This window comes from Leguminivora glycinivorella, chromosome 6 (assembly GCF_023078275.1).
Source record: "Leguminivora glycinivorella isolate SPB_JAAS2020 chromosome 6, LegGlyc_1.1, whole genome shotgun sequence".
NCBI lineage: Eukaryota > Metazoa > Arthropoda > Insecta > Lepidoptera > Tortricidae > Leguminivora > Leguminivora glycinivorella.
This window is the reverse complement of record NC_062976.1, coordinates 12,178,520-12,200,031: the sequence shown is the minus strand read 5'-3', so window position 1 is coordinate 12,200,031 and position 21,512 is coordinate 12,178,520. Positions and strand designations below refer to the sequence as shown.

Here is a 21,512-nt window from a genome sequence, read left to right as displayed (position 1 = left end):
GGCCGTTCAATCCTCTGAAAAGGAAGAATGGTTGAAGGCCATGCAGTGTGAGTATGACTCTTTAATTAAAAACAAAGTATGGATCTTGGTAGACAGACCAGCTGATGAAAATATCGTCAAGTGCAAGTGGGTGTATAAAAAGAAGCAAGACACTTCAGGTAAGCCTGCTAAATTTAAAGCGAGATTGGTTGCCCGTGGTTTCAGTCAAATTGAGGGAATTGACTACACGGACACATTTGCTCCTGTAGTAAGACATAGCACTTTGAGGATATTGTTTTCTATAGCTACACAACTGAACCTAGAGATAGACCATATTGATGTAACAACCGCATTTTTAAATGGCGATCTTAATGAAAAGATTTATATGGAACAGCCATCTGGTTTTAAGAACTGTGATAAGGTTTGTTTGCTTAAGAAAAGCTTATACGGCCTTAAGCAGGCAAGCCGAATGTGGAATATAAAAATACATGATTTTTTAGCTAGTCACAATTTTATACAGAGCCAATGTGAACCATGTATTTATTTTAAGAAAAATGATAAAGAGTATATTATAATTGCCCTTTATGTCGATGATTTTTACATTTTTCATAATAATTGCTTGAATGGTATTTTACTACTTTTACAAACCAATTTTGAAATTCGACATTTAGGGAAATTACACAATTGTCTAGGAATGAATGTTCATAGAGAGAATGGTGTTACAACCTTAGACCAAAAAGAATATGTTAAGCGTTTGCTAATTAAATATAACATGTCAGAGTCTAAATCTGTTTCTACACCGTTACCGGTCAATTGTAAACTTGAAAAATCTAACAAGACTCACTTAGATGATGAAGTCTATCAGTACAGACAATTATTAGGAAGTTTAATGTATTTATCCGTCTGTACTAGACCTGACATATCTTTTGCATGTAGCCAACTCAGTATGTTTAACACATGTTTTGATGAAAATCATTGGCGCATAGCGAAGCGAGTGCTGAGATACCTAAAAGGTACTATTGATTATGGCCTTTGTTTTACAAAGAGCAATACTTTTAACCTTACAGCATTTGCTGACGCAAGTTGGGCCAATGACCTTTCAGATCGCAAGTCCTATACTGGTTTTGTGATTAAATTAGGCAACTCCGTTATTAATTGGGAGGCTAGGAAGCAACAATGTATAAGTCTTTCTAGCTGTGAATCGGAATATGTAGCTATTGGTGACTGTTGTAAGGATATATGTTTTGTACGAAATTTCTTGTCAGAAATTTTCGATAAAACCATAGAAACCTGCATTTTAATGATAGCCAATCAGCACAAAAATTACTGTTAGTCAAAGAGTACTCCCATAAGCGCACAAAACATATAGACCTAAGATATCACTTTATCAAGGATCTAATCCAAAAAGGACATTTAAATGTAAAATACTTGCGAACTGATGAAATGATAGCTGATGTATTAACAAAACCTTTGTGCACTGAAAAGCATTGTAAATTTAGAGAAGGTCTTAATGTGAAATCTTTACAAAATTAACTAAAGTTCATCTCTCTTATGTATTATGTTATTATTTTTAAATTTGAAATTCATTCCTATTGTATATAATTTTAGCCGCATGACTTAGAATATATGTACCTGTTTTATTTTTAAACTCTAAGCGTGCAGCATGTATTTTATAAGTAAGCCATATGTAGAGCCATGCTTATATAAAAATATTCACTTAGTATTGATATCACAATATGTAAAGTGTAAGGAGGAGTATTGGAAAACGTGTAATATACCCTTTTCATAATTGTACTGGCAATACCAATATTTTTGACAGTTCTAGACTGGCTTTCTCTTCCGGCTTTGTCACTTCCTTTTTATCTGAGCTCTGCAATGGCCGATTTATAGTTCTAGTCTAATTTTTAAATCTATTATGTGAAGTTTAATCGTGATACATCCTTAAAGGATGTAAGCAAATTGTATCGTTATTTATATGGAATAAATAAAACAATTTGTTGAGTGCTCAAGACGTTTTTATTTAGTGGACCACATATCGCCTTCGCTTCATGCCGTCATCACGTTTCCACCAGGGCTCGCTTCTGCCTTTATCAATATCAATGCATGTCACCCAGCATACAAAATTATTCCTAAGGCTCCCCACAGACAGTCTTAAAAATTCATATTCTTAAAAAAAACTTGTATGCAATCTGACAGTTCAAACTGACACTGACAGATCTGTCAGTGTCAATTGCATACAATTTTTTTTTAAGATTATGAATTTTTAAGACTGTCTGTGGGAAGCCTAAGAGTTTTGAATGATTGACGGTTATTTTCATTAGACAAAGGCTCCCCACAGACAGTCTTAAAAATTCATAATCTTAAAAAAAACTTGTATGCAATCTGACAGTTCAGATCTGTCAGTGTCTTGTCAGTGTCAGTTTGAACTGTCAGATTGCATACAAGTTTTTTTTAAGATTATGAATTTTTAAGACTGTCTGTGGGGAGCCTTATATTGACCGGGATATAGACCGCGCGCTGTCTATGCAACTTTAACATCCACCCGCCTTCGTCAGTTTTCCGTGATCATGATGCATGCAACTGCGTCGAAATATCGGGAGCTCGACAAAAATCAAAAAGGTAATCACGGTCTATATCCCGTTCAATATAAGTCTAATGAAAATTATTCCTTTCAATTGTATTCATAATTACCCGGTTCATTTACATTAAAGTTGAGATTTCATTGAAACATGTACATGGCTCTTGCATACAGTCAGCATTAGTACCTACTTGTGGAAGTAACAAGACACCAAAAGTATCTACAATCCTGAATAACTTTTCTAAATATCTGTACAGTTTGCAGTCAGAAATGTCAAAGTTTAATTATTATTTCTATGTTTGTATAAACAGAAACACACATCTCCTTTTGTTTAGTGGTTACAGAATGGTAGTTCTTACTAAATCGTGATTAGATTTGCTACTATTGACGCTGATTGTATAAACCTTTATGCAGGGAGGTATACTTTCCTCTGCAGCTGTCTGTTGGGTGGCACGAGAATACGAAACTAAAATCTATAGGTAACTCATTTAATCTACAACCCACAACAATCAGGAAAAACCGTGTTATTAACTACGCTCGCAGCTTGCGTTGGTAATGAATGCGTCAACTGTTTAATCGACCACTTCTATTTAGGAATTGTCTCTTTTGGAATAGAGTGAGATATCACAACGAATCGGTCGTTTAAGACCGATTTACGACCTTATCAATAACGCTGCAACAGTTGCACGGCGACATTTTTTGTCTCTGTCGTGCGTCTAAGGAGTGACGACAGAGACAAAAAATGTCGCCGTGCAACTGTTGCATCCGTGTGCGCGGGCCCTAACTATTATACAGTTTACGCTCCGCGCACACCGCACACGGATGCAACAGTTGCACGGCGACATGCTGCATCCGTGTGCGCGGGCCCTTACCTCCTAAATGAGTACGAAATGTACGAAAGGGTTCTTGGCGTGGCTTGTTATCTATGGCTACTTTAGACCACCTAGAGCGAACGCAGCGTATTTACAGTAAAAGTTGCAAGAGGACATTTCCTCTGTTTAATACATTCAATATTATTGTCCGTGTTATCGGTTGTCATGGCAAGCATCAGGTAGTTTATAAGAAAACTCAGTACGTGATTCATAAAATCGTTTTATTTTCACTTCATTTTTGATATTTGACCATGCACGTCAGCAACATATTGTTTGAAACTTTTGTACAATAGTTGTATAAAATGAGGCCGCACCGGTCGCCGGACATATGATAAAACTGTGTATGAATATAAGTAAAGCCCGTGGTGATATAAGAGTCGCGCCGCGGCGCGGGTGCTCGCTACACGTCGACGTCGCTGCTGTCGTCACTGTAAAACAACAAACAATATGTACATTTTGACGTGATAACGTCTAATAACTCGTTACTACGGGCTGCATGCACGAAAAAGATGACGTCATTGTCCCGTTCCTCAAGGCCACCAAGCAAGTTTAGTGGTTTGTGTATGGACCATCTTTGTGTATGCTGCCAATAAAAAGATGGCTTCCAATATGAACGTGTTCTCATTTAATAAGTTAAATAAATAATAAGTATAATAACATAAAACATGGTGGCAGCGGTGGGATAAGTGAAAATAGAAAAGGAGGCTTCCAATATGAAAGTGTTCTCATTTCATAAGTTAAATAAAAAGAAAATTAATTATTTTAATTTATACGACTTTTTGACAGAACATATACCGTCTGAACTCATCATAGATTTAGAATTATTAAACTAGATTGTGTAGTTAGGTCAAAAAGTGTGTCCACATGAGAGGTCATTGTTTGGGTTGGTGTCCCTCTCGCACTTACTGACAATGTCAACATCATTCAGTGAACGTCGTTTTTAATTATACAAATCTTTGATTTATTGGCATCAAAATAATTACATTGTAATTATTTTCCAATTCTTTGAAATATATCGAAACCCTAGTTTGAATATAACACTAAAATAATATAAGAAGTTATAAAGTCAGGTAATATACATATAATAGTACATTGTGCAACAAGGGGAGGAAGTTGAATATTACTAACGAGAGTAAGTTAAATCGCGACGGCTTGCCGGAGCGATTTAAAGACTCGAGTTAGTAATATTCATACTCCGAGTTACACACAATGTTTTTCATCACACTCGCAATGTAAAAAATATGTAAATAGATGTAAAAAAGTTAAGTACGGTACAAGAAATTTCATTATTCCCTTGGGAGAACGATTTTTCTATAACTCACGCTCCACCTGCGTGCAATAGTACATTTAAAGTGCGGGTGTGATGAAAAATTACTACTACTATGGTAACCTCATTAAGAGGGCTTTCGTGTGAAAAACAGTGAAATCGCAACCGAGCGCTTGATCATACCGTGTGTGGTATCAAATTAAAGGGCTTTGCGTTTAGTTTATAAATATATATCACATTATAGGACTTTTTCTACTTGGTCTAGCAAAATATGAGAAAATGTCCAAAAGTGGTAATAATTGTACCGGTGAAGGCTCGTTTTCAAAAAATTGCCAAAAATAAATAATAGCAATTTATAATCACTAAGGCATACCAGCAATTTAAGTTAACGTTGCAGATTAATTAAGTACAAAAATTATTTCGATGTGATTTAGATTTTCAAAGAAATTGTCACTTAATTTTAGGTAATTTCTAAAAAAAAAAAAATGATTTCGTCTTAGCCTCGTTTACTCTTTTTTAAAACCTTATAATCAAAATGTAGTCTGAGAAGTTTGTAGTACAGGGTATACGAATTATAAATTTACCTGTTTTCGTAATCAAAATCGTCCAAATTTTACAAATAAGATCGACTAATTCAGCTCTATACGTGAGTTTTTCTAAACGTGCATTAGAGAAAAAATCATAATTAATTTAGTGACTTGGTTTTCAAAAATCCAGTCTTATAAAAATCAAGATAATAAGATGCTCTAACTGAAATTTTAATTAAATAAATCTATTGGATAACGGAAAGTGTAGTATTTCACAGACTAAAACTATCAATTTTACATTATTTTGACGTTTTTTTTTAAAGCAGCCTTAAGGCCCTGGTCCCATCGCGAGCTAGCAAGCTATCAGCTATAAAAACGAACAAAAGATAAGCTTTCCCGTGTAAAAAACCGGCCAAGAGCGTGTCGGGCCACGCTCAGTGTAGGGTTCCGTAGTTTTCCGTATTTTTCTCAAAAACTACTGAACCTATCAAGTTCAAAATAATTTTCCTAGAAAGTCTTTATAAAGTTCTACTTATGTGATTTTTTCATATTTTTTAAACATATGGTTCAAAAGTTAGAGGGGGGGGACGCACTTTTTTTTCCTTTGGGAGCGATTATTTCCGAAAATATTAATAATATCAAAAAACGATCTTAGTAAACCCTTATTCATTTTTAACTACCTATCCAATAATATATCACACATTGGGGTTGGAATGAAAAAAAATATCAGCCCCCAATTTACATGTAGGGGGGGTACCCTAATAAAACATTTTTTTCAATTTTTTATTTTTGCACTTTGTTGGCGTGATTGATATACATATTGGTACCAAATTTCAGCTTTCTAGTGCTGACGGTTACTGAGATTATCCGCGGACGGACGGACGGACGGACGGACAGACAGACATGGCGAAACTATAAGGGTTCCTAGTTGACTACGGAACCCTAATAAAAGAGACACGGCGATATTAATAGCTCACCGCTGGGCGAGTAACTATAAACATCGCCGTGTCTCTTTCATTTACACGGAAGTGATTTATCTTTTGTTCGTTTTTATAGCCGATAGCTCATAGTTTACTAGCTCGCGGTGGGACTAGTGCCTAACACGCCACACGTGCGAGAGGGACACAAGCCCAAACAATGCCTTCTCATGTGGACCGTTTTCGCTAGTTCAGACTAGCGAAAACGGTCACCTTTTTATCTCAGTAATAAGGTTCAATTTAGTATGGCAAAAGTATGGCAAAAAATGTGATTCCGCTGTCCCCTGTAAAGGTCTTTGGAACTCACTGACAATGACATTTGGGCCGCTAAATATGGCACAATAGGGACTGAGCTCACACTTTTTTGGCATACTAAATTGAACTTTATCACCGGTGCAGAAAGGCGTTTTTGTCAGACTAGTAAAAGTTTTTGGCCTAACAACTCAATATAGCTTAATATATATAAATCTATGACATAGAACAACATGTCTTGTCCCTATATATAGGTCTATGGTTTTATTTGAAAATTGAAATGATTGAAATTGTCATACAATGCCAAAAATTATAGAGGTAGGTAAGTAATTCTTGCATTTGAAAATCTCATCGTTTAATCTATACTACGGTAATGTTTGACGTTATCACGTCAAACTACCGTCCGTACCGTACACCGACTTTACAGACAACCAATTTTTTTGAATCGGTTTTGGAAAGTCCTTTTGAATTCCTATCATATCCATAGACACATTAAGAATTGACATTCAGTACCTCTCGATTTGATCAGTCAATCTGGGATACAATCAATGCAACTGGGATCCGCGAGCTAATTTAATTTTTGCGGCCGCGTCAGCCTGGCAGTAATTTGTCCCTCTGTCAAAACTTGCGTTACTTATGTGCATATGCAAACAATTTTGTACCAGTACCCAGATATTTCTATCTGTAATATTGTGAGGTCAGAATGGCGGGTGTACATCAAGCAATCCTGGTGAGTTAGTGCTAGCAATGTGCCAAATGTGCGCCAAAATTCGAGCAATGTGCTCTTTGAACTCCAGAGATATTTAAGAAATTAATGACACCCGCCATTCTGACGTTAGGTTGGCGGGTGCACTTTCAGTTCTAGCTAATGGCTGCTTACTCAAGGGTGAAAGTACTGCATAAGGTTAGTGCTTGCAATGTGCCTCCACATGTATGAAACACACACTAATTCAGAGAGCCGGAGTAATATGGGATTGAATAATTATATCTATAAGTATCACTTTTTTGTGAAAAGCGCCTGCATGTTAATGCTGCATTGCAGGCAATGAACATTGCTATTTTATTTCAGCAGGCGTTATAGATATATTTATTCAATCCCATATTACTCTTCAACGGCTCTCTGAATTAGTGTGTGTTTCATACATGTGGAAGCACATTGCGAGCACTAACCTTAGGCAGTACTTTCACCCTTGAGTAAGCAACCATTAGCTAGAACTGGAAGTGCACCCGCCAACCTGACGTCAGAATGGCGGGTGTCATTAATTTCTTAAATATCTCTGGAGTTCAAAGAGCACATTGCTCGAATTTTGGCGCACATTTGGCACATTGCTAGCACTAACTCCTGACGTATACCACACCAGGATTGCTTGATGTACACCCGCCATTCTGACGCTCACGTAATATTAGTTGATACGTGCGTGAGTTTCAACAGATGTTTGTTTTACCTGAGGGAGTACAAAAAAATTATGATGTTCTATCGCAAATTCGATAGAATATCATAATTTTAGAACTAAACGAGACTTAATCACGTAAACGCACATTTAGACTCTCCGGGACTCGAGTCCCGTGACCACGAACATAACGTGATGTTCGAAGTCGGGCCAACTATAAATGTTTACGCGATTAAGTCCCGTTTATTTCTAAAATTATAAGTGCAAATCGTGTTAGTTTTAATCGATAGAATATGACAAGGTTCTTGGGTATGTCCTATGGCCCAGATTTCTCTAAACAATTGCGAAGTCGTCCGCGACTCGCGCGCCTAGGTAGTGTGCGCCGCCGCCGGTGCGGGTACCTGTAGTCGGCGGGCTCGTCGTCGGGCTCGGCGGCCGCGTCGTCGGCGTCCGCGTCCGCGTCGCCCGCGTCCGCGCCCGCGGCGCCCGAGCCGCCCTCGTCGCCGTCGTCGTCGTCCAGCGCCTCCTCCAGCATGCTGGACAGCTTCGATGTCACGCCTCGACCCATTTCTGAAACCGATACGTGCCTAGTAGGATCTCTGCAGTTTGACCCGCTAGCGCGAGTTACGTTCTTGCAGTAACGTATTCGAGCTATTTCATCATCATCATGGGAGCCTGGGGTCCACTTTGACAACTAATCCCACAGATCATTCGGTGTAGGCACTAGTCTTACGAAAACGACTGCCATAAGTTTTGACCTTCCGACCCGAAGGGTGACTAGGCCTTATTCACGTCGTCGAAGACAATTTGAGCCTTAAATCCTTTGGAATCGGTTTTTGAAGTAGAATCGTAACCTTTGTTTTCGTGTTTCTAGTGTGCTAAAATTACATAGGCAGCTCGACTACTCACGTTCTACATAATACTCTAACGATTTCGGTACCATGCTCTTAACTCTTTCAATTTCTTCTTCTGAACATTCTCCTTTATCTAAACCTGAAAAAGAAGGAAAATACAATGAATACACAGGGGCGTTTTTACCGTAGGGTCAACCGGGCGGCACTTTTTTGGGGCTCCAAATTCTTAAAATACGTTATTTTCTCTTTGATAAATAAGAAATGGGACGCAAGAGTTTTACCTGAAAATAATTTAAAGAGTATGTAACCACTTTGGTTGAGATTTAACTTCTGTCAAGATCGTAAATACAGATTATTTACGATCTATTGCAGTGTAATAAATAGTTAAAAAAGGACGGTCTCTCACTCTAAATAGTAGCTACATACATATACACAGTATGTACATACATATATTCAGTGGTTAATAGTTATTTGTTATACAAAGTATTTGTTTAACCGCACGTGCCAATATTGATACCCGAGCAAGCGAAAGATTCCAATATTGAACCGCGAGCGTAGCGAGTGGTTCAAAAACTTGAATCTTGAGAGTTGCGAGGGTTTCAAGGTACGTAGGTTAAACAAACTTTGCCACCGAGTGAAACACAAACTTTTTCACCACACCAACACGAACAAAGACCAGAAACTACAAAAAACGAATAGCAATTAAAATAATTGTATTATGTATAGAGGACACAGTTCAGATAAGAAAGCACATCAAATATTTTATATTTTATGTTGTGTAGGTAAATTACATATTTAATGATATTGAGATTCATATTATCTTTTTCTTCTGTGACAATTTGATATGTTTTCTCTGAAGAAGAACGACGTATTATTAAGCAATAATATAATTTATTGAAATTAATTTCCATAGAGTACCTAGTCTGTTCATATTCTTTGATGAATACTTTTGCATGTTAAATTGTATCTTGTTATTTAATGCATGTTAGTTATAAGATGTAATGTTTTGAAAAGAAGTTGCCCGCCGAGTTTCTTGCCGGTCCCATAGTGGATACCCCCCTCCCACCTGAGGGGGGATTGAAATCTTCTCGAGGCTGAGGCGTAGGGTTAGAGCCGGCGTAGCTTTATTTGACGTTCATATGCGCATTGTAATATGCCTACTTGAAAAATAAATATTTCATTTTCATTTTCAAAATACTGACTATAAAACATCAAACTAAATCAAATCCAGCAATCTATTCAATATTTAAGATTCAAAATAATTATTTCTAGGTAAATTCTACCAGCCAGCTCAAGGCATCAAGTTGAAATTTGTATGAAATTACTTTGCACTCTTGTGGATAAAATGCAATTTTGCTATCCGTTTTCGAATAGCAAAATTGATCTTTAACAGTTGGTGTGGTGAAAAAGTATTTACTTTGCATATGTACAATAAAAATATTAATTCGATATTTACCATATAAAAGTCCCATTCTCTTTAATATGTCTATGTCATCATGAATCTGGAACCTTTTGTTGAAATTAAACATATACTCTGTTCTGAAAACATAAAAAACTATATTATGGTTTGTGGTCTAAATTGGGTAGTGAAATATTGGGAAAATATGAAATACTTGGGTAAAGTGGAAGGTACAGAGGATAAATTATTCTGTGGTGGCTTCTATCGATTTTCCTTTTTTGTGAATAATAATCATTTATAATCAGAAGATTAACCAATTATCTAATGAAAATCAAATGCCAATAACCTTGTTTAAAAAATCGTCAATCGTCATCATTAGCTATTCTATAGTTAGTCACACATACTCACATAATTATATTCAGATAACAAGGACAGGTTTTATATGGCACTGGCGTGTTAATTAATTATGTAAAAAAATCGATAATATTCAGAGATAAACTTACTTGTCATTTGATATACTACAGTCGATAAGTGCCTTATCACTAGTATTCACAACTATAAACGGCAGATGAATGGCCGAGGATGGAGATGGTTTGACACCTTTGCTCTCGGCCTCTTTATTTCTTTCTATTAAACTCTTGAATGAGATGTGCTGGAAGAAGGTTTACGATGATTAGCATTCGTCTTTTACCAAAATGCAGTTGTAGGTGCCAATACTGCAAAGCTTAAGAAGCATTGAGTTGAACATGTGCACCCCTTGCAGCCGAAAAGGTGGAACAATATGGTTAGACTCTTATACATTCTACAACTCTTCACTTTCCATACAGAGTACTGAGGGAAGCTTGTCGATGACTATAACACATTATATGCAAAATGTTTGAATGGAGACCACAGGGGAAGGTTTTTGCCCAGCTGTAAAGAAATGAGCTGATAAAGAAAAGTTACAATACATGGGTATATTTTATATCTGAAAGAAGTTACCTGTAATATAAGTTCTTGTAATTGTTGCGTTTTCTTTTGAATCTTTTCCAATTTTGCTTGCTTCTCTTTTTCTAGTGCTGTGCATTCTTGTACTGAATTTGTTGGAAGTCCTAACCACCGAATTTCTTTCTTTTCTTTTGAGATTATGTTCATAGCCATTAACACGTTCAATGCGTCATATACTCTCCGGCGAATATTCTTTTGGTCGTATTGCTGAAACGTGAATTTCTCTGAGTTCTCAAACAGGTACTGATGTTGTCTGACAAAGATCTTTATAGGGTTAAGGGTCTCAACCACATTTGACAGACACATCATCGTCGCTCAGCAGATGTCTATGGAACTTCTCTTACAATAAAATTTAACAAATGCAGACAGACAATTTGATGCAACCAACCCTAAGGCTCTTAAATCTTGTATCCATATGGCTGAAACGCTGCGAAACCTAAGCGGCTTAAGCGCGCGGTTAGGGGGCGTCCATTAATCGCGTCATACGTTTTTGGCTTATTTTAGACCCCCCCCTCCCCCATGGTGATCTTTGGTGATATTTTCAGGACCCCCCCCCCTGGCCAATATGACGTGTAATTTTTTGGCAACTTAAATAGATTTTTTTCCAACCCACGAATCAACCAAATCTTGGCGCGAAATTCAAATTTTCTATGAGAATTAAACCTTCGCCCCCTCATTTTTAAGGTTCCGTACCTCAAAAAGGAAACCACTCAACCGAAACTACTGAACCGAAACTACTGAACCGAAACTACTAAACCGAAACTACTGAACCGATTAACTTGTTTGGCACACATATGTAAACTTGTGACCCAAAGACGGGCATGTAATTTAAATAAAATAAAAAAAAAACAACTATATACACGTTTGGGGGGTAAAAGTGAAAATTAGAAATCAAAGTTTTTTGAAATAGTTTTTTAGCGTGTGACATATCAAATGAAAGAGCGTTAATTGGGCCATTTTTTTTTCCAAAGTTGTCCACCCCACTTTTTTTTTATTTGGAATTTTTTATGTGCTTTCCACTCAGAATCGCGAGCTCTTTCAATCCTAATAGGAGTAAAAAAGTGTCCCAAGGTTTTTCCCTATTCCGTTACCAGTTTTTCACACATTTTGTATGGCGGTAACGGAATGGAAGGTCTAAAAAAATATGGAAATCTTGGGACATTTTTTCTCCTATCACGATCAAAAGACCTCGCGATTCTGAATATGAATCGCGTAAAAAATACCCATGTTACAAAAAAAGTGGGGTGGACAACTTTGAAAAAAATGGCCCTTATACGTATTTCAAAAATATATGTTTTTAATAATTTTCAGTCAAGTAATTTAAGAAAACAGGCAAAAATGACCATTCCCTTATCTCCGAAACTAATTAGCATAAAATTTTCAAAACATTGCCGGGGTAAGCCTTTAATGTATAGATTACAAGAAAACCTATTAGAAATATATAGTCAAGCCTAAATTAGACTTAAAGGAAAAAAACTCAAATTACGAATTTCACTCACTGGGGCTGCAAGGAGTTACCAAATCTTTTGAAAGTGTTGAGTGCGTTTGAATATTGCATGTATATTCATTTTTGTTTCGTCTTTTTAGGGTTCCGTAGTCAACTAGGAACCCTTATAGTCTCGCCATGTCTGTCTGTCTGTCTGTCCGTCCGTCCGTCCGCGGATAATCTCAGTGACCGTTAGCACTAGAAAGCTGAAATTTGGTATCAATCACGCCAACAAAGGCGTCATCCATATATTACGTCACAGTGTAAGGGGGAGGGGGGGGGGTCATACTAAATGTGACAATCCCTGTTAAAGGGATACAAAAAAGCGTGACATAGGGGGGGGGGAGGGGTCCAAAAACCTGAAATTTGGTGTGACGTAATATGTGGATGATCCCAAAGTGGTAAAATAAAAAGTGGAATTTTTTTTGAGAAAAATACGGAAAACTACGGAACCCTACACTGAGCGTGGCCCGACACGCTCTTGGCCGGTTTTTTATAAATTGTTCAAAATATTATTATTTTATTTTCAAAAATGACTTAGCGCCAGAAGGCGCTTAAGCTCTTCTTGTGATGTAATCCTTGCAACACGAGTCCAACTCACACTTGGCCGGTTTTTAAGTGTTATGGCTCGTCTATGATTCCGCCAACGTCAAGGTTTACGGCCTAGCCACGACAATGGTCTAAGGCGTTTTGCGGCAGCGGCAAGCGGTAAGTCACAAAAACAAAAACGCAGCGCGCGCGAGGCATGCCACGACCTTGCCGCTGTTCGAAATCGCGCGCGGGTTTTTACGGGCCTACCCGCGGGAGCGGCGCGCGGGGCGGCGCGCGACTCGAACAACTGTAGCGCGCCGCGCGGGCGGTGCCACGACATTACAGCGGCGCGACCGGCCTAGGCGGCTAGATGGGGCTAGCGATTCCGCGCGAAACAAAATATTTTGTTTTTATTATGAGCGTCTTGAACCCGAAACCTTTATTTAATGAAAATTGAATTGTACTTTCGCGTATGTAGTATGTAATAATGTTTTTAAACATATTTTTGTATAGTATTTATTCGTATTTACTGTTATGTTTTTTCTAAGTGTTTATTTATATTAAGTATCATTTAACTAGCCATAAAATAAATTCCATGTACTTAGTCATCACACATATTCTCTTGTACAAGACGTAATTGACTAATTAAAGCATTCTATGCACTTTAGAGTCATATTCGACAGTAAAAAACATGTTTTTAAATATGAAAACGTTCTGGCCGCTCCTAGGCCCTGCCGCCGCTTCTAAAAGTACGTGGCATGGCTAGCGCCCGCGCGCGTTTCCCGCGCAGCCCAGCCGCCCCGCTCGCCGCCTTAGACCATTGTCGTGGCTAGGCCGTTAGGAAGGCACGCGTTTTTTGAATACAGTTGGCCGGTGAGCCAAATTTGTCAAATTTGCCGCCTTTTTTCAGTGCCATGATTAGGTTGACCGTCTATAAACGACTGTCCGTGTACACGTGATGAGGGCAAACTAAAAAAATCTTTGAGAATTAAAAATAACCGACTGCACACAGCTCTTTTTTTCTCACTTGATGGTCTCATCGGAAGATCAGCGCTGGAAGTCACCAGCAACACGCTGAGATGAGGCCATTTCGTGGCACTTCATTCCGTTCTGTTTGTGTTGTAATGTGTAATTAATCTTGACTGTGTTCACGAATAAATTATATTATATTCTATTCTATTCTGTTCTCTTTGCACTGCACAACGCAAGTTCTGACTGTAAAAGTTGATATAAAAATAGTTCAGAAATAATTATGTTTTTTTCTTTACGTTAGTGTAACAAAAAAATACACGTGATATGTTCCTAACCCCCCCACCCCCCATGGTGATATTTGGTGATTTTTTCATGACCCCCTCCCCCCCCTATGCAGTATGACGCGATTAATGGACGCCCCCTTAACAATATGGTTCTTTTCTATCTAGCACAAGAATTAAGTATTCGATGTAGTAACAGACACTGACAAACAGTGTTCAATGTTAGAGCCAGTAGGTATAGACTAGCAGGCTTATAAATTATGTTAATTGAATGAAAAATCAATTATTGAGTAGTGTTGTACTACTGTACTACTGAATTCGTATAGGTTTATAGGTACTAAATGACATATCTAATTTTGATGTTATCCTCTTAGATTAAGATAAATTTGTAGGTTAAGGCCTGTATCATATTAGCATATTTATTAGCTTTTGTAATGCCAAGATTATAATTTATAGAGTATAAATATGAATGCATTATAAAATAATGAAATGCTACATAGTCTACATACTTGACTGTCAGCTGATCCATGCATGCCAGCCGAGAATTCCAACACTAACTCGTCTGCCACCTCATTGTACGACGTAAACCCTTTAGTCCTCACTTTTTCACACACTTTCATGGAGAAATGCCGCAGACCCTTTCCAACTTTATCAGCATGCTTACGTCGTTTTGTGGTACTGTAATTCAAAATAATCAAACATTAGTAATGATGTTTACATTATGAGTTGCCTCACAACTCGCGCGGAAGTGATCGGGTTTGCTTGGTCTTATTAGTTTGCTTAAAATTTATTTCAACCTAGCCAGGTTGAAATCTGAGAAGTAAAGAAAGAGCCTTAGATGCAGGTAGCCGTAACCTATTCACTCGTGCTTCAAAGAGATCAAGCTCATATTCGTCAGGGGATACAGATGGCGGGAGCGCTTTCCGTAGCGAAATATTGCGTTGTTCCCGATTTATGTACTTACACTTTCTTTCAGCTTCATTGAAAGTAGGTAAGAGATTAATAGAAACAAACACAATATGTACTTACATTGAAAGTTAACTTTACGTGAATAATGAACTTACTATTCTGGCGGTGGATCATTATCCGAGTCGTGTCTCCGCCTGGACGCACTGGACATGGTGGGCAAGTAGCTGGCCTTGCCGTTGGTTGTACTTGTACTTGTTTGTAGCTTCGACGCCACTGGCACCACGGTGGGCAAGCTCTCGATACCGCTGACCTCTTCGAAGGTGTTCTGCTCGTCTTCTTGTTCCTGTGAAATTATGTTTGGTTTTATGAAAGTTATTGGGATAAATACCTACGTCGTGGCACACAACATTATTAGCACACTCAACGAAGCATACCTCATTGGAAATAATTCGTGTATAAGCGATTTCGCCACCCTACCTGTGCCATATAGCACGCCCAACGAACACTTTGGCATAGTTGTAGGGAATGGTGTCTTAATCCACATACTCAAAGTACTCGGGGGTGGGGGTGGAGATAACGGGTGGAGGGGGGTGTAAAGGTCCCTTTTTTAGTTTTTCGTGAATACCTCTTAAACTGTGCCACGTAGCAAAAAATGTTCTAAGACACCAGTAATCTTCAGAAAATTCCCTACAAAAAAAGGATGTACACTTTTTATCTGCGATCAATAGTTCATGAAATATGGAGAGGAAAAGATGGACAGAAAAGATTTTTTTTTTTATAATGCAAGTGTAATGAAAAACACTGTGTAACTCGGGAAGTATGAATATTACTAACTCGAGTCTTTAAATCGCTCCGGCAAGCCAACTTACTCTCTTTAGTATTATTCAACCCCCCCCCCTTGTTGCACAATGTACTATTATTGTCCATCTTTTCCCCTCCATATTTCATGAACTATTGATCCCAGATAAAAAGTGTACATACTTTTTTTGTAGAGAATTTTATAAAGATTACTTGTGTCTTAGAACATTTTTTGCTACGTGACACAGTTTAAGAGGTATTCACGAAAAACTAAAAAAGGGACCTTTCACCCCCCTCCACCCCCATCACCGAGTACTTTGAGTATATGAATTAAAACACCATTCCCTACAACTATGACAAAATTAGCTTATACACGAATTATTTCCCCCGACAGGCAGTTAAGTGTTCGTTGGGCGTGCTATATGGCACAGGTAGGGTGGCGAAAAATACGTTACAAACGATTTTTAGGATTTTTTTGCTTAACCGCTTTTTTTTAAAGGCGATAAGGGGACCCCATATTTTTTTGGGGTGGATACAATTCACCAAGTTTTAATAGTGGACGTCAATGTAAACAAGTATTTTGTATCTACATTCAAGGAGCTGGAGTAGGTATTTCCTAACTCCGTGCAAGTAGGTACAGTCAACCAATTGGAACCCTAGGCCACTGTAAGACTAAGTCATAGTACATAACGATATAAATCAGATTGTAAGAAATATCTTAACTGCTTATCATTTTGACATGGTTGTAGAGTGGCCTAGGATTGTAATTGGTTGACTGTACTGTACTTTATCAAGGAGAATGAATATGAAAACCTGCTTACTGTAACTTCTTCCAACTCCACAGGCTCAGTTTTCGGAACAACTTTTTGGAGACGAGCGAATGTATCAACAGGTACTTGAACCAATTCTGAAAATAAATGGACATGCTACATTTATACAGGTTTTTTAATAGGTACTGTGATGCTCATTTGGTACGTTCGGTGTCGTGCTTGGAAAGCTCGGGTGCACGGAAAAGTTTGTAAGGCTTCTTAGACTCCTGCATGACGATATGCAGTGCTGCGTCGCGGTAGACGGTGAACAGAGTGATTTCTTCCCCGTTACCTGTGGGGTGAAGCAAGGTTGCGTTTTAGCACCTACTCTGTTCGCTTTATACTTTGCAGTTGTAGTTAGAGAGGTCTTACAAACGGTTTCCCAAGGAGTCCGCATCCGCTTTCGCACAGACGGCAATCTTTTTAACCTGGCTAGACTTAAGGCTCATACAAAGGTCTCGTATGCAGTGATCTCTGAGATTATGTATGCTGATGATCTGTGCTTCTTAGCAGAATCCCCAGACGGCATGCAACAGCTGATGTCCGTTTTTCACCAAGCCTGCTGTAAGTTTGGCCTGAAGATCAGTGTCAAGAAGACAGAGGTAATGTCTCTGGACATTCACGGTCACGAGACACTGGCCATCAGGCTTGGTGAGGATGTGCTGAAGCAGATCGATAAATTTCGCTACCTGGGGAACACGGTAACATCAAAGTGTGATCTTGATGCCGAGATCAACAGCAGGGTCGGTGCTGCAGCTGCAGCATTTGGCAAGCTGCATTCCAAGGTCTTCTGCTCTCATGAGCTTAAGTTAGCCACCAAGGTATCAGTGTATATGGCAGTTGTGCTGCCAAACCTCCTATATTCCTCCGAGGCGTGGTGTGTATACCGTCGCCATATACGAACTCTGGATCGTTTCCACCTGAAATGTCTCCGTTCCATCATGAAGATCAGATGGTCCGACAGAGTGCGCAACACCGAAGTCTTGCGACGAGCCAATGTTGGTGGCATTGAGGCCTATTTAATGCGTCGGCAGCTTCGGTGGTGTGGTCACGTATCGCGTATGCCGGAGGAGAGAGTGGCAAAACGAATATTTTACTCTGAACTGGAGGAGGGCAAGCGAAAGCATGGCGGACAACTCCTTCGGTTCAAGGATGTCCAAAAGCGTCACTTGAAGAGTTGTGGCATAGAGCCCTCTCAATGGGAGCATTTGGCAGCACAACGGCCAGAATGGCGCAGGTTGATATTTAATAAAGTGCGGGATTTCGAGGATCAACGTAAAGTTGACCTCGATACTAGACGCGACCAGCTCAAGGCCCGCCCACCCGCTGCCATATCCTATAATTACACTCACGGCGTACTTACGTGTCCTCAACGTGGACGGAGTTTCGCCGCAAAGATAGGCTACATTAGCCATCTTCGGGCGCATGAGCGTCGGAACATTATTTAGGGGTCGAAGTGGTCGCCATGGCCGAAATCGGTCGGACTCCATCATATCGAATTTTTAATATTAATGTTATTTGCGATGGATGTGTGGCGTTACGCGACTAGATCGCATACGTAACGAACACATCCGTGGCGGCCTCGGAATCCGTGACGTATCTCACGCCTACGGATGTCGAAGACCGGGAAAAGTGGAGAAGACTGAGCAGGAAAGCGGACCCTGGCGTTAAGCCAGGAAAACGCTAGGTTGAAGAAGAATGTTCTTTTCTTCTATTAACGCCACATTTTAATATTACCTTTAACTTGGTACTTAAAAGTAGCTACCTAGCCAAAACGGCAACCCTTTGCGTGAGTAGTGAACGACACGTTTAATATGTTTCTGTTGCACTATTAACATGAATGAATAACGTCATAGAGTGAGAGATATGACTGCTATAAAGTAATCGACTAGGAAGGCATGCAAGGCATATCACACGCCACAGTGTGAGACAGCCCACTTATTTTAGCATTTAATAATATTAGTAATTAGATTTCTATAGTAGACAGGTGTGTGCTGTTACTAAGTAGAACAAAAAGGCATTTAGATTATTAACATAGTATTAGTACCATTAACAACTGTGATGCTTACGTAATGCTATCTTTTGCAATAGGTTTTGTGTGACACCAATTTTGAAGATAAGCCAAGAAATTTCAGAGCAAAAAACTGGCTAAGTCGACTGATTGATGTTTGTCGAATGGTTGACAAAAATAAAAATATATTTGAGCTGTATTGCAACATTTGCAACTACTAATTAATTCATAAACCGGCCACTGATATATTGTAAATAGGCCTAGTAGTAAAGTCGACGTAGATGCGATAAAACAATATGGTTCGTATTATTATTGTCCATTTATTTTCAAACATGTGACATTTGTATGAAACATTTTTTATAATACACATAAATTCAAGCCTGTATTCCCTAAACGGGGTAGGCAGAGCATGAAACTACTCAAGATTCAATGCCACAGCAATAATTAATGGCATAATTATAATAATTAATGACATATTGCAATGTAAGTTATTGATGTAACTAAATATTGGAAGGAAGTCACTAAGTGACACTTCATTTGTGCTAGAAAAATATTTAGGTATAATAATGATTTAATAGGTACATGACCATACCAACTTGCTTGAAAGTATTCCAAAAACAGAAATGTTTTGTTCAAACATAAACAATTGAAACATTATTATAGTTCGGGAAATATAATATAAGTATAAAAATGTTTAAATAGGAAAGGAAAGTCATTAGTTTATGTCAAAATCTTAGCTCAAAGTAACTTATAGTTTACATTTTCCACAACTATAAAATTAAAAAAGTATGTTAACAGGAATGTTGCATGTCCTATGTATTCATTTTTATCCAAAACAATTGCTTGTAGGCTGGCCATACAAATAGACCACGTGACCCCCCCTCGGGGGCCTGGGCCTTTACCACGTGACCCCCCTGGGCACGAAGCTGGATCCGCGCTTGTTTCCAGTTATCAAATGAATTAGCAGCATACAAATTTGTTATGTGTATAATGTGTAGTACAAGCCAAAAAACAATGTAACAGCAACTTAGTCAGAATGAAATCCTACTTACTTGATGCACATTTAATGCCACTCAACTTAACAGTCCGGTATACAGGAGCCTGTAAAGAAAGCGCAATTTACTACAATTTCAAGTTCCCAATAACAGATAATATTTACAGTTAGTTAATCAATATGTAGCATTAGATACTAGGATGAGTTTCTTCTGAACCTGAGGTATCATGTCTTATTACAGATGACCAATTTAGTTACTATACCTATCTAAGGTATAAAGGTGCAATATACCTAAACAGAAATAAACATTGAACTACTAATCACATAAGGTAATGTAGGTAGTAGAGTAAGATAATAAGTTAACACACTGACCTTGGTTATTGATTGTAAATGATATGTATAATTTCTATTATGCTTTACTGCCTAGCATTAGAGAAATCAAAAAACTTGGCATATGCATTATCATATCTTACAATTAAAAAAGGAATGGAGGAAGAAGGAATATTGGTTACCTGTGTATTGACCTCTGAGGCAGCAGGCAGCTTAATAATTTTTACAGGATTTTGTTTAAGTTTTATTTGACCAATAGTTTGATTAGTATTCTGCACTACTTTAACCATCTGAGGCTGTCCTAAAACAATTAGATTTTTTACACTTAGCAGGGGGTTAATTATGTGTTTTTTTTCTCATACTTGGTGTTCATACTGTGTCAAATACCTTGCAGAGTGCAAAAGTTAGGATATTATCATTAATAACACAGAAATACATTAATTTTAAACACAATTTTAAAGGTTATACCATAGCCTGTTTACACACGAAAAGGAAATGCCGGGATCGCGCCTTTGGCGCTTCAGGCGGAATCTTTGTTTAAACAGTCACGAAAGAAAAAGCTTTTAGTAGATCGAAGTCAAAGAGTATTCCGATGTAAATTATGATAAAATATGAGCAGAAATTTAAATACAACAAGTAATATTCATATAGGTAAACGAGAGCTGGCGTAATTACTAACCATTGGCGTCACGGATAAGAAAATTTACTGTACTACTTTTCTGGGACATTTTCTTTGTACTCTTAGCAATTGCGCATCCATTTACATTTCTCTCACAGGGACGGTCTAACAGAAATATAAGTTTGTTGAAGACCAAACAAATTAGTTTGATACTGTACGATCAAAATGGCGACATATAATTTTGGTACCAGTTTGATTGAAAGACACTGATCCTAAAGTCAAAATGTACGTTTTCTAAACCACATAAATGTCTCAAGTCTCTTGTAAACTTTAACGTAACATGATCACTATTTAAACTAATAAAAATACAAATATAAACGCGGCAACAAGGCAAACTCTACAGTTAAAACTCATCGAACGGGCCCAAATACCAGCTGATTGGATTGGATGACGCTGTTCACGTGGTACCCGTATAATCCCACGCCCGGGAATTTTATGTCCGTTCCGGAAAAGGCGCGAAAGAATAATGCCATCTAGTGTAAGTATAATGAAGTAAATTGGCGAATAGAAATGTTTATTATGTTGAACTGTGATGATGGCTTACCTGATAATCAATATAATTTCATTCGGTATGTTTCGAAATAAATTAGAAGTCTGTTGTTACCTGTGGTAGCTGTCAACGTCATGAA

At 38.2% G+C, this 21,512-nt stretch overlaps 1 protein-coding gene across 4 annotated transcripts; it reads right to left on the bottom strand.

Moving 5' to 3' along the window:
* Positions 1–3,633: 3,633 nt before the first annotated feature.
* On the bottom strand, positions 3,634–21,300 carry LOC125227455 (transcription factor Dp-1). 4 transcript variants are annotated; one of them, XM_048131780.1, is made up of 12 exons: positions 20,884–21,300; positions 20,387–20,505; positions 19,933–19,981; positions 16,882–16,967; positions 15,418–15,605; positions 14,863–15,031; positions 11,078–11,275; positions 10,600–10,748; positions 10,154–10,236; positions 8,753–8,836; positions 8,245–8,413; positions 3,634–3,857 (listed from the first exon to the last, which is right to left on the bottom strand). In XM_048131780.1, the coding sequence occupies exons 1-12, from the start codon at positions 20,930–20,932 to the stop codon at positions 3,830–3,832; spliced, it is 1,371 nt and encodes a 456-aa protein (XP_047987737.1). In that variant the 5' UTR covers positions 20,933–21,300; the 3' UTR covers positions 3,634–3,829. The 4 variants fall into 4 exon arrangements, with proteins under 4 accessions (XP_047987737.1, XP_047987738.1, XP_047987736.1 ...); XM_048131781.1 differs by having other exon boundaries at positions 11,078–11,290; positions 20,387–20,500; XM_048131779.1 differs by having other exon boundaries at positions 11,078–11,290; positions 20,884–21,299.
* Positions 21,301–21,512: the final 212 nt, after the last annotated feature.